This window comes from Girardinichthys multiradiatus, chromosome 20 (assembly GCF_021462225.1).
Source record: "Girardinichthys multiradiatus isolate DD_20200921_A chromosome 20, DD_fGirMul_XY1, whole genome shotgun sequence".
In the NCBI taxonomy this organism is placed as follows: Eukaryota; Metazoa; Chordata; class Actinopteri; order Cyprinodontiformes; family Goodeidae; genus Girardinichthys; species Girardinichthys multiradiatus.
In genome coordinates, this window is record NC_061812.1 from 28298070 (window position 1) to 28310787 (window position 12718).

The window sequence follows — 12718 nt, forward strand, 5'->3', positions numbered from 1 at the left end:
AAAGTATACAAACTGAAGGCATATCCCAACTTCTAAAACTAACATAATTCAAGGCTTTTATTTATAGGCATCTGACACAACAGAGCCGAGCAGAGGGATGAAATTGAAGCTCAGTACATTCTGTCACTTCTACAGTTTCTCTCAGACCATTGTACTGGTAGCAAATACCAGAATAAGTGTTGTCTTCCATTTCCGTGACTGATGATATTTTCAGATAATGTGCTTAAACAGAATCAGGATTTTTTTAAAGAAGAACACAAACCATCTTATTGCTTTAAAGTGAACAAAACTACACACTTAGTTTAAAAGGTCTGCTTTTCATTCAAAATATCCAACTCATTTTGATTTCTGACCAAAAAAAAAGCATCATAAACAATCATAAAAGGATGTAACGAAGTTACTCATTATTTTTTAAAACTAAAATCATTCCAGATCTGCCCTCAGTAGTACTGTTAATCAATTTTAATCTAAATTCTTCATCCACATTGGTCTTTGCTCCTCATCTGAAGGTAACCAATGGAAACTAAACCACAATCACATGAATAGTCATGTTTCACTTTGTGTACATGTTCAACACAGACATGGTTATGATACAAGTTAAGCTTCATCTGACTGTAGGTGCAGCAGCAGACAACACAACATGGAGTCAAGTAAGGACAAGTCTGAGTCTTGCAGAGGCATATCACTGAAAACCAGTTTCTTCAGAAATCCACCATGCTTCTTAAGGACTGCTAAAAACAAACTGCTTTACAATAACTTCTGCTATCTTACTGGAATTTGCACCCACCAGATGTGAACAATTGCTTAGAAACAATGTATAGCCAAAAGATAATGACCAACTTGAGGAGACAATTTCCCCAATCTCTATTTTTATTCTAACACCTGTTGCCTTACGAGTTCATATCATACAGATTTGGTTTTAGGGGTTTAAATATGTTGTTAAGTTATTTGTATCCTCAAAGCTGTGATACATGCAAAAGGCCTCAGTCAAATCGTCATTTCAAAATAATAATTTGAACATTTTGTGTCCACATTTATGTAGCGTAGGTTTGACAGAATGGCACTGTTAAAACCTCCCTGCATTTGCTTTTGTTAAACCACCATTCTTACATTGTAAAACAGATTTTCTTTTAATAGTAATTCACTTTGATACTGAATTAGATTGTCCAGTTTATATTAAGGGAGACCTGTTTTCAATTGTTCTTTTTACTTCTCAAGGTAATTGCTGAGCAGGAGTTTTTCAGCAGGATCAAAACTCCTGCTGAAAACACTGCTCTAACCCCAATGATATTAGAGGTATTCCACTTCCATGCATGCATAAATATGTTGATGATATTCTGCTTGGTTCAGTGAACTTGTTCATTGAAGTGATTTTTCAGGAAACGGTATTCACCACTAGAGGTCAGTGTTCGCTTGTTTTTAAATGGATGAACAAAAGTGGATTGATGATTTTAGACTTTTCTCCACATGCATGTGATATTTGGATCTCTACTGACCAGCAGTGAACACTGTTTGGAAAGTTGTAAAACTCAAATACAAGTTCACTTATGACAAACCAGTTAAACCTCAAGCAAAGGCATTACACATGCAAAGAAGGGTAGCCCTTACTTTGTGTCCAATGTCATGACCCCCAAAAAACTGTGTAAATTCCTATATATGATAAATTAACAGCCCTAACATGGTCCAGCAACACATAAACAGAGCCTAACGCATAAAATAAGACAAAGCGATATAGTTATCCTTGTGTCAGAAGACAAATAATACAACCTAACTTGTACTGGGCTGCAAAAGTATGTAAAATTAACTTTTTATTTGAGCCTGAAGAGCAGCAATAATTGTGTTGGCCAACTTTTCTGTAGTTAATAATTTCTAAATGTAAAAAGAATATATTATAAACCCCTCTCATAAGAACTGTTTGCTTGAGATCTTTCCTTAAAATGCCTCTTTTAGTTAATGTCAGTGTTTCGACTGGTCTCTTGTACATTACTTTCTGAATAGGACTCCTGTTTTGCTACACCAATCACTTTATGTTGAAATTTAATTTACACAAGGACACCTATACTTTCTGATTTCATTGGGCCAATCCATCAAGTTGTCCTGCCTGGGACCTCAACCCTAGACATACAACAGGAACTACAGACACTCTAAATCAAATTTGTCCTGGCAGGAGCTATTAAACAAAGAAAATGAGGAACATTTTCAGGCTCTAGATGTGCAAAACTGTTAGAGACATACCCTAAAAGAGTTTCAGGTCTAATTGCAGTGAAATGTGGTTTTACAAAGTATTGACTCAGGAAAACACATGTATGTCATATTTTTCAGATTTCCTTTTGTGAGGCACCATGTTTCCCTCAATGTCATCTTTAGATCTCTGTGTTTAAAAAAATCTTTAATACTATGTACTCTTTTCTATTTAACAGGTGTTTGCTACATTGCATTAAACAAGAAAACTCAATAAATAGCATTGAAGTTTATAGTTTTATCATGTAAAATATGAAAAAGTTGGGTTGTGAATATGTTTGCAAGGCTTTGTCTTTCTGACACACATCTATGTAAGGAATTTGATTTAGATGAGTAGGATTCTCCCTTTTCATATTGCATAATAAAATGAACATTCTTTTGATAACAAAATAACATTAAATCCATTCATCTTTTTAAGTCAGTTGGCAAAATACCGGGTACACTCTGGATAGGTCAGCAGTCTATCACAGACACACACAGGAAAAACAACAATGAACACACCCTCTTACCTAAGAATAGTTCAGAAAGACGAGTTAACCAAACAGTCATGATTTTGGACTATGGGAGGAAGCTGGAGTATCTGAAGAGAATCCATATAGACACAGGGAGAACATGTAAACTCCTTGAAGAGTCCAGGCTGGGATTCAAACCCAGGACATTCTTGCTGCAAGACAACAGCGCTACAAACTGTGCCACAGTTGATGGACTGATGTCCATTTCTGTTTCTGTATCTGTCACTTGTCACTCCCTCACATGCTAAATCAGTGTTTTAAATTTTCCAAAGTTTCCCTTTAAAATGTCACTAAAAAGCTTATTAAATCTGGACTTCTGAACTTTCTTACTTACAATTTTAACATTTTTAACATTATGACCCTAGTTTTAGTGTTCAGATATCCTTAAGGATGTTTCTGGTTAAGTCCTCCTCAGTGTTTATCAATCATGTGTGAATGCATAATGCTTCTTCTGCATGTTTATCCTCCTCGTTACTGAGAGTGTGGCCCTACAGAATCTTGATGACCGGGATGACTCTGGTGTTTGAAGAAGGATTCCTGTCTTCTCGTACCTTTTGAATGTTGGGTCTTTATGGCTTCTTTGGAATTCAGTTTGTAAACACAAGCGCTGTGGCACAATAACCATGCGAGGAAGTTGTTCACAGGATGGAAGTTGTTCACAGGATGGAAGCAGCCAAGCAGCTGAAGCATCCCCATGATGGCCAGGGTGAGGGGTAGGAGATGTTAGCTCACACGTAATAAATGAGATAGGAGGAAAATGTGCACGCTGCTATGCTCATTTTTAGTTCAAGACAAATAGGTGCAAATATGTGCATAAACATACATCTCTGTGTGTGGCGAAGTGGGAGTGTAAGTTGGGGAGATGAAAAGATGGTGTATGTGTGTGTGTGTGTGTGTTGGTATGTGTGTCTGTGTTGGGGGTGGGTGCATTGGTCTGTGTCAGACAGCAAAGAGTGCTGCATTTATCTAGGAATCCGAGCCAAAGTAGCCTCACAAACACAGAACGAGCAAGACTATGAGGAGGATGAGGAGCGACATGAATTAAGGAAGAATAGCACAAAGGAAAACTGGATGAAGAAGGCCAACATTACAAAGATCTGAACAAAAAGGACGAAAATGCCAGCATTTTTTACCTGGAGAGGCGCATCTTGGATATAGAGGATAGAAGAAATATTTTTTAGGGAATTGATAACACAAAGACACCGCAGCATCCAGGAACACAGTTACTGAGTTTGATCCAAATTATTTTTCACATGATTTCTTTTAACTCTTTCAGCATGCTCCCTTTGCTGTCTCTGTATGTAGGAGCACTGCTGTCCTCAGATGCGTCTGCAGCCTGCTTACATCCACCTTGCAGGGACAGTTTAGTGGCTAAACCTGCTTCACAGGGGCCAGGAGCAGCAGTGACTACCAGGGCCTGTGAAGGTCAGGCTGGGACAAGTGCATGCAGATTAGGTGCTTCTGTTCCTGGCGTCTCAGATGGTCCTCAAAGGGCGGAGCAAAGACCGGATTTCTCTCAGATTCAGTTTAAAGTAAGTCGGACAGCTCTACCCCAGGAGGTGGAATGAGTAGAAGCTTTTTTCACTTTGTAAATCTTTGAACTAATCTTGTAAATATGCAATGGCTCCACATTGCTGATATATAAGGGTTAGACAGACCTCAGACCACTGTGTGTACTTTCACATGTACCAGTGAGAGTGAGCGGTGTACTATGGGGGTACAGGCCAGAGACACTAAACTTGGCATTGCCGAACAGCCACAGAGAAATAACTGTCGACGATCAAAGAGAGGATAAAATTAGGACTGCTTTAAAAATGTCTCGTCATATGGTTGTGCTGAGCTCATGCAGCAACAGGTGCCAGGGTCCTGATCACAATTGGTGACACAAGTGTGACAGACAGAAAACCAAGCAATGAGTTTAATTAATCTTTGATATGTTATGTATCTCTCACTAAGGGATTATTTAAACACATAGCATCAAATTTTCTTCCTGAATAATATTTTCTTGTGGTTGGAGGGTCTGGAATGATTGGATTTTGTTTGTTGTAGTGTCATGTAATTTCCTTAAGTTGGGTAAAAAGCTGCCTATTCACTACAAACACAAGGTCTCCATCAGCATGATGTTACCAACACCCCATTCCACCATCTGACAAAAGTCAGACAGTCATTTTCTACCAATTTTTCCATAGTGGGTCGGGGCAAGCTGGTGCCTATCTCCAGCAGTCTACGAGCGAGAGGCGGGGTACAGTCTGGACAGGTCACCAGTCCATCGCAGGGCAACACAGACACAGGACAAACAACCACGCGCACAGTCATTCATGCCTAAGGGCAATTTGGATAGACCGATTAACCTGGACTGTGGGAGGAAGCCGGAGTACCTGGAGAGAACCCATGCATGAACAAGGAGAACAGGCAAACTCCATGCAGAAAGATCCCCAGCCGGGAGTCGAACCCAGGACCTTCTTGCTGCGAGGCAACAATGCTACCAACTGGTCCACCGTGCAAAAGTATTAAATTAAATTACTTACAGCAGGTCTCTACTAATTAGCTTACTTCTGAAGGAATTTAGATTTACTGGATTTCATTTAGTATTATCAGACAAAAGAGGGCTGAATGCAAATCCACACTACATTTGTCAGATACTTAATTTGTAAAAGAATTGGAAAACAATGTATCATTTCTTTCCACTTCATGGGTATGCACTATTTTGTCAGTTCAAATGAAATTGATTGAAGACTATGTTTGCCATGGAATAAAATAGGAAAAAGTTCAAAACTATTTGAACACCTTAACTAAGAACTGAATTTCTGACAAAAAACAACCATATTCCTTCTTTTTCATGACAAAATATATAAATCTTATGGTTCACAGTTATAATGCTGCCTTTTTATTGATATTTTAAAAATGCACCCTTGTAATTTCATTGATTTCAAAAATTTTTGTCCACATCTTTCACTTGGTATGCTGAATAAGAGTCTGAGTTTAAATCTACAGAACGGTTCCTTTACCATGCAGCCATATTTGCTATTAAGCTATAAGCGCTGTCTTGCAGACTGGAGGTGTCAAAGAGCGCCTGGTTCAGCTGCAGCACTGCATGAGCTCTCTCTCAGGAGGCCCGTGGCATAACGAGGAGCGTGAGAGCGGCTCTCTAGGGGCCATCCTGGCCCTGATGGCAGCTGTGCTGACAGAGTGTGACCTTCACTGTCACAGCCAAGCACTTGGAGTGATGGCCAAGCGACTAGGTGGGTTGTACACAGGAGAGACACACACACACACACACACACGCTTGCCCAATATTGCCAGTGCACGCAGCCCTCCTAAGATAGTAGAGACAAGCCTAGAAAGTGTCATAGGCGAGGAATTTAACTGTGCAAGGAAGGAAAAACAATATATTTAGGCACTAATACACATAAGACAGTGGTGGCTTCAGTGGCTTTAAACAGCATCCAATTTCCACAGCCCTGTAATGAGTTAAAGTGTACTTAAGCATTTCACAAAACTCTGTAATTTGTACCAATAAGTAAATTAGGACACGTGAAGCTTTGCCTAATTGTTTTTATATTTTGCAATAGATAAGCCAGACTTGCCGTAATCCTTAATAGTATGTTCTCTAGATCAAATATGCTATGATCTAAAGTTCCTCAGTATTACTAAAATGTTTCTTTTTTTTTTTTTTGGAATTTGGCTGCGTTTTATAATGATTTTTCAATCAGCACCTGTTTGACAAAACCACTACATCCAGATTTTTATTAATTTCTGCGTAGAAATGCTCCTACACTTAACGGATGAAGCACTGTTGTTTCCTCACACAACAAACAACCTACAAATAATATTTTTTTAAATTGTGTCTTCACACACTTTACTTTCTCATTGCCCAAATGTTTCAGCCTCATATATTATTAAATATATATATACAGTGTGTCACAAAAGTGAGTACACCCCTCACATTCCTGCAGATATTTAAGTATATGTTTTCATGGGACAACACTGACAAAATGACACTTTGTGCGGTGTATGACCTGAGCACTGACAGGCTGACCCCCGACCTCTTCAATATCTGCAGCAATGCTGACAGCACTCCTGCGCCTATCTTTCAAAGACAGCATTTGGATGTGACGCTGAGCACGTGCATTCAGCTTCTTTGGGTGACCAACGCGAGGTCTGTTCTGAGTGGACCCTGCTCTTTAAAAGGCTGGTTAATCTTGGCCACTGTGCTGCAGCTCAGTTTCAGGGTGTCGGCAATCCTCTTGTAGCCTTGGCCATCTTCACGTAGCACAACAATTCGTCTTTTAAGATCCTCAGAGAGTTTTTCGCCATGAGGTGCCATGTTGGAACTTTCAGTGACCAGTATGAGAGAGTTCGAGAGCTGTACTACAAAATTAAACACACCTGCTCCCTATGCACACCTGAGACCAAGTAACACTAACGAGTCACATGACATTTTGGAGGGAAAATGACAAGAGTGCTCAATTTGGACGTGGTCTCATAGGGGTGTACTCACTTTTGTTGCTGGTGGTTCAGACATTAATGGCTGTATCTTGAGTTATTTTGAGGGAAGAATAAATTTACACTATTATATAAGTTACACACAGACTACTTTTCTTTGTGTCAAAGTGTCATTTTGTCAGTGTTGTCCCATGAAAACACATACTTAAATATCTGCAGGAATGTTAGGGGTGTACTCAATTTTGTGATACACTGTATATAATATATATATATATATATATATATATATATATATATATATATATATATATATATATATAGTAGTCTTGTTGATAACCTGATGCGTCTTTTGGTTGTCAGAGAGTGCAGCGTTGGGCAGCAGAGAAGGTGAAAAAGACTTGCTGCTTTTTCTGAAGAGCATCACACAGTATCCACCTACAGGTGAGGGAAGCATTTCTGTGTTCGTAAACCTGTGAATCATGGACTAATAAGATCAATAGAAATGTGTCCTGTGTGGCTTCAGCTGCTCCCAGGGAGAAGGTACATCCACAGGATTGTGCAGAGATTTACAGACTTGGGATCAAAGAGACTGGTATCTATACAATCCAACCTGATCTGCATGGACCAACATTAGAGGTATTTCTAATGTACTGTGGTCATCAAATGCACACTCCAAAAGGCTAAGAGCTTTAAATCAGTCTTTGCTTTGGCCCAGGCTAAATGTGACATGGAGACAGCGGGCGGAGGGTGGACGCTGATCCAGAATCGGCAGGACGGCTCAGTGGACTTTAACAAGACTTGGCAGGAATACCGGGAAGGCTTTGGTAGTCTGCAGGGTGAGCACTGGCTGGGTAATGCAGCACTGCATGCGCTCACCTCCACTGGCCAACATCAGCTGCGCATTGAGCTGGAAGACTGGTACCAACAAAAGCGCCAGGCGACCTACAGCAACTTCAAGGTGGCCTCAGAGGCACAAAGGTGAACTGCACTGCAGAAAGATCCGCTACATAATGTGAATTGCTTAGCTGTATCAGGCCTGTTTCAGGAATTGCAGATTTTTACTCAAACTACTTTTAGATGAACAATTAAAATGTGTCTCTTTGTAATCATTAATGCAACTATAAACAAGGGGTTGTATAGGGCAAGGGGAAGGATATAGCTGTGTGGAAGAATTTTAGCTGCTTGAATGAAATTGCTCAGCATGTTGTTCAGTCAATACATAAATTGGAAATCCTGACAGCTTGAGTATGAGCCTAAACTGTGAAGACTTTACATTTGGGCCAACTTCAACCTGAGAAACTCCAAAACTGCAGATCTTAACCGTTGTTACTGACCAAATTGAGGCTGGGACAGTAGCTAGAAGAGCAACATTAACCAAGAGCAAAAGTATTCATACTCCTTATACCTTTTCACATTTTATGTAACATACAAACTTCAATGCATTGTATGGGGATTTATGTGATAATTCATTTCTGAACATATAAATCTAATGGGGCATTCACACATGTTCACCAGCACTTGCACTGTAAAAACGGATGGCCCACTTCGGTTAAATGCACTTATTTGATCTCCTAAACTCCACCTGTTATAATGAGCTTTTTAAGCATAACTTTATGTGTTTTCTAATGTTTTCCTTGGCTTTACTCATGCGTACTTTTCAGGCAGCTTTAGAATTTTTTTTTCTATATTAAGCAACATAAAATGTATTACAGTGTGAATGAAAACTTTTTAGAACAACCTTTGGCGGCGTTACAGCTTCAAGTCTTTTAGGGTATATCTCTTTCAGCGCATCATGAGAATGAAGGGATTTTTTAATTTTTCTTTGCAAAACAGCACAAGTTCAGTCAGATTGAATGGAGAGTGTCAGGTAGCACCAATATTTAGATCCCTGTTAAAGAGTTTTCATTGGTCTGGACTTTAACTGGTCCAATCTAACAAACGAATATGCTTTGATCTATAACTTTCCATTATACCTTCCATTATGTTTGGGCTCCTTATCTTGCTGGAAGGTGAACACAACCCGGTGTCAAGATTTTTTGCAGTTTCTAACAGGTTTTCTTCCAGTATTGTCCTGTATTCAGCTACATATATTTTCCCATTAACGTGGACCAGCTTTTCTGTTCCTGATGAGGAAAAGCATCCAAACAGCATAATGTTGCCACCACCATGTTTCACTATGTGGATGGTGTTTTCAGGATTTAGTTTCTAACACACATACCATTTTGTATGTGGACCAGAAAGTTCCATTTTGGCCTCATCTGACTAGAACACTTTCTCCCACAGGTTTGCTGTCTCACCTACATGGCTTGTGGGAAACTGTAAACAGGACATCTTGTGGCTTCCATTCAACAGTGGCTTTTTTTGGCATCCACTATGAACCTGGATTTGTGGTGTGCACAAGTCTTGGTTGTCATGTAAACATATTTTTCCACCTTAGCTTTGGATCTCTGCAGCTCCTCCAGAGTTAATGGTCTCCATGCCTGGCCTGTCAGTTTAAGATGAGGCCATTTCTTGGTGAATACTGCCGTTGTAATCATATTCTTTCAGCTTTTTGTGCTCCAGCAAACCTCTGAGGTTTCACATCACAGCACGGCTGGATGTATGTTGAGATTAAGTCACATACAGCTGAAATGTATTTACTAATTAGGTGACTGCTGAATGCAGTTGGTTGCGCTGGATTTTATTTTGGGTTATCATAGTAAAGAGGGAGGAATGCAAATGCTCACCATATTTTTCTGATACATTTGTGAAAATATTATTATGAATAGCACTAAATGAACATAAAGACCTTTAAATAATCTTTTACCACATGATCCCCACACATATTTTCTTCCAGGTATCGCCTGACAGCCCACGAGTACTCTGGTGATGCTGGCAACGCTCTGAGCTACAGTAAGCGCTACAACCACGATGGCAGACCTTTCAGCACTGCTGACAGAGACCACGATAGGTACGTCTCTGGAAACTGTGGTCAGTATTATGGTGCAGGCTGGTGGTTTGATGCCTGCCTGGCAGCCAACCTGAATGGGCGGTATTACCGCGGACGGTACACCGGTTTGACCAACGGGATCTACTGGGGGACATGGTACATCCTGACAGATGGAAGGACTGGGGAACGCTACTCCTTCAAGAGGGTGGAGATGAAGACAAGACCCAAAAACTTTGGGGGAACCAAATGAGGAACACAAACTCGAATTTGAGAAGGTTTACTGCACAGTAGACTCCTGTTGTATGAACATGATGCTTTGTGATGGCTTTTATTTTATAGATGACTGTTTCTAAAACAACTTTCTGCTAATATTTACATGGATTTCAGTGAATGGATTAAAAAATATACTGAGTTGCAAAATTATTCATCCTCCTTGAGCCTTTTTACACTTTGACACAATACAATGAAAATGTCCGTGTAATGTCATTAGGATTTTGTGTGACAGACTAAGTATTGCAGATATGTGAAATGGATAGAAAAATATAGATTTCAAATTTTTTTGTAAATAAATGGTAAATGGACTGAACTTATATAGCGCTTTTCCAGTCATACAGACCACTCAAAGCGCTTTACACTAGAGCCACATTCACCCAATCGCACTCACATTCGTACACCGATACGCAGATTGGTAGGCAACTTGAGGTTAAGTGCCTTGCCCAGGGGCACATCAACACATGGCAGGAGGAAGATTAAATTGAACCCACAACCTTCGGATTGCAAGACGACTACTCTTCCTACTGAGCCACAGTCACCTGTGTGGTGTACAGTTGTATTTAGATACCTTGTAGAACCAGTTGTGATACATCTACAGCTGCATCTTTTTAGCGGTATGTTTCAACCAGCTTTGCACATCTATAAGAATGATTTCGTTTTCCCCAGTATTCCTTGCAAAATAGATCAAGCTCAGTCAGTTTGCATTGAGAGCGTCTGCAAAAATCCATTTTCAAGTATTGCCACAAATTCTCAATTGGATTTAGGTCTGGGCTTTGACTAGACCATTTTAGCACATTAAAATGCTTTGATCTAAATCTTTCCTTGTAGTTCAGCATGTTTAGGGCTGTTGTCCTGCTAAAAGGTCAATGGAACGCTGACCCAGTCTCAAGTCCCTAAGAGGTTTTTCTGTCAGGATTGTCCTGCATTTAGCTTCATCCATCTACCCATTAACCCTGACAAGCCTTTCTGTCCCTGCTGAAGAAAAACATCCCCACAGCATGATGCTGCCACCATGTTTCACTGTGTGTTCAGCGGGACCATGGCGTCTTTTTGGAGTCTTAAATAAGTGAGTTAGATTTTGATTCAGTTTCATTTAAAGGAAGACCTTTTTTCTCAGTTGGCCAAACAGTCATCAACTAGCACAGGGGCCCAGTGTCTTGTCCTGACGGTCCCCCTTATACACGTGTCCGTTTGAAAGTAATTACCTTAACTGTCAGCTCAGAGGTTATTTTTCCCTACATGTTTGCCTCTATATATTAGAAAAGATAAAAAGAGATGAGCGACGAATAAAGGCTCCATGTTGAACAGTCTGTTAATAACTGCCTGGTATTTACTCATAAATTTCGTGTCCCCATGGAGCTACACGTGCAGATCTCCGGATGCTTACGCTGGCTCTAGGGATGTGGAATGTTACCTTGCTGGGGGGAAGGAGCCTGAGCTTGTGCAGGAGGTCGAGAGATATCAACTAGAAATAGTCGGGCTCGTCTTAACGCACAGCATGGACTCTGGAACCCATCTCCTCGAGAGGGGCTGGACTCTCTTCTACTCTGGAGTGGTCCGCGGGGAGAGGCGGCGGGCTGGGGTGGATTTGCTTGTTGCCCCGCAGCTCAGCCGTCTCGTGTTAGGGTTTACCCCAGTGGATGAGAGGGTCGCATCCCTGTGCCTTCAGGTTGGGGACAGGTCTCTGACTGCCGTTTCGGCCTACGGGCCGGGCAGTAGTGCAGAGTACCCGGCCTTCTTGGCGTCCCTGTCGGGGGTGCTGGATAGTGCCCCTACCAGGGACTCCATTATTCTGCTAGGGGACTTCAACGTTCATGTGGGAAATGACAGTGACACCTGGAGAGGCGTGATCGTGAGGAATGGCCTCCCCGAACTGAATCTGAGTGGTGTTTGGTTATTGGACTTCTGTGCTACTCACGGATAGTGGACCAGCTCTATACCCTCTGCAGGGTACTTGAAGGTTTATGGGAGTTTGCCCAACTGGTCCACATGTGTTTTGTGGACCTGGAGAAGGCATTTGACTGTGTCCCTCATGGTGCTCTGTGGGGGGTGCTCCAGGAGTATGGAATTGGGGGCCCTTTATTACGGGCCATGCTCTGTACAAGAGGAGCAGGAGTTTGGTCCGCATTGCCGGCACTAAGTCGGACCTGTTCCTGGTACATGTTGGACTCTGACAGGGCTGCCCTTTGTCACCGGTCCTGTTCATCACTTTTATGGACAGGATTTCTAGGTGCAGCTAAGGGCCGGAGGGGTCTGGTTTGAGGACCAGTGGATTTTGTCTCTTCTTTTTGCAGATGACGTGGTCCTGCTGGCCCCC

At 41.1% G+C, this 12718-nt stretch overlaps 1 protein-coding gene across 1 annotated transcript; it reads left to right on the forward strand.

Annotated features, from left to right (window-relative positions):
* Positions 1–3737: 3737 nt before the first annotated feature.
* On the forward strand, positions 3738–10542 carry si:ch211-157b11.8 (fibroleukin). Its single transcript, XM_047348509.1, has 6 exons — positions 3738–4285; positions 5806–5995; positions 7560–7640; positions 7723–7835; positions 7915–8177; positions 10036–10542. The coding sequence occupies exons 1-6, from the start codon at positions 4007–4009 to the stop codon at positions 10376–10378; spliced, it is 1269 nt and encodes a 422-aa protein (XP_047204465.1). The 5' UTR covers positions 3738–4006; the 3' UTR covers positions 10379–10542.
* Positions 10543–12718: the final 2176 nt, after the last annotated feature.

Coding starts and splice junctions, on each gene's coding strand:
- si:ch211-157b11.8 (XM_047348509.1), top strand. CDS start 4,007: ATGATTTCTTTTAACTCTTTCAGCATGCTCCCTTTGCTGTCTCTGTAT. Junction 4,286..5,805: donor TCTCTCAGATTCAGTTTAAA/GTAAGTCGGACA, acceptor GCTGTCTTGCAG/ACTGGAGGTGTCAAAGAGCG. Junction 8,178..10,035: donor GTGGCCTCAGAGGCACAAAG/GTGAACTGCACT, acceptor ATTTTCTTCCAG/GTATCGCCTGACAGCCCACG.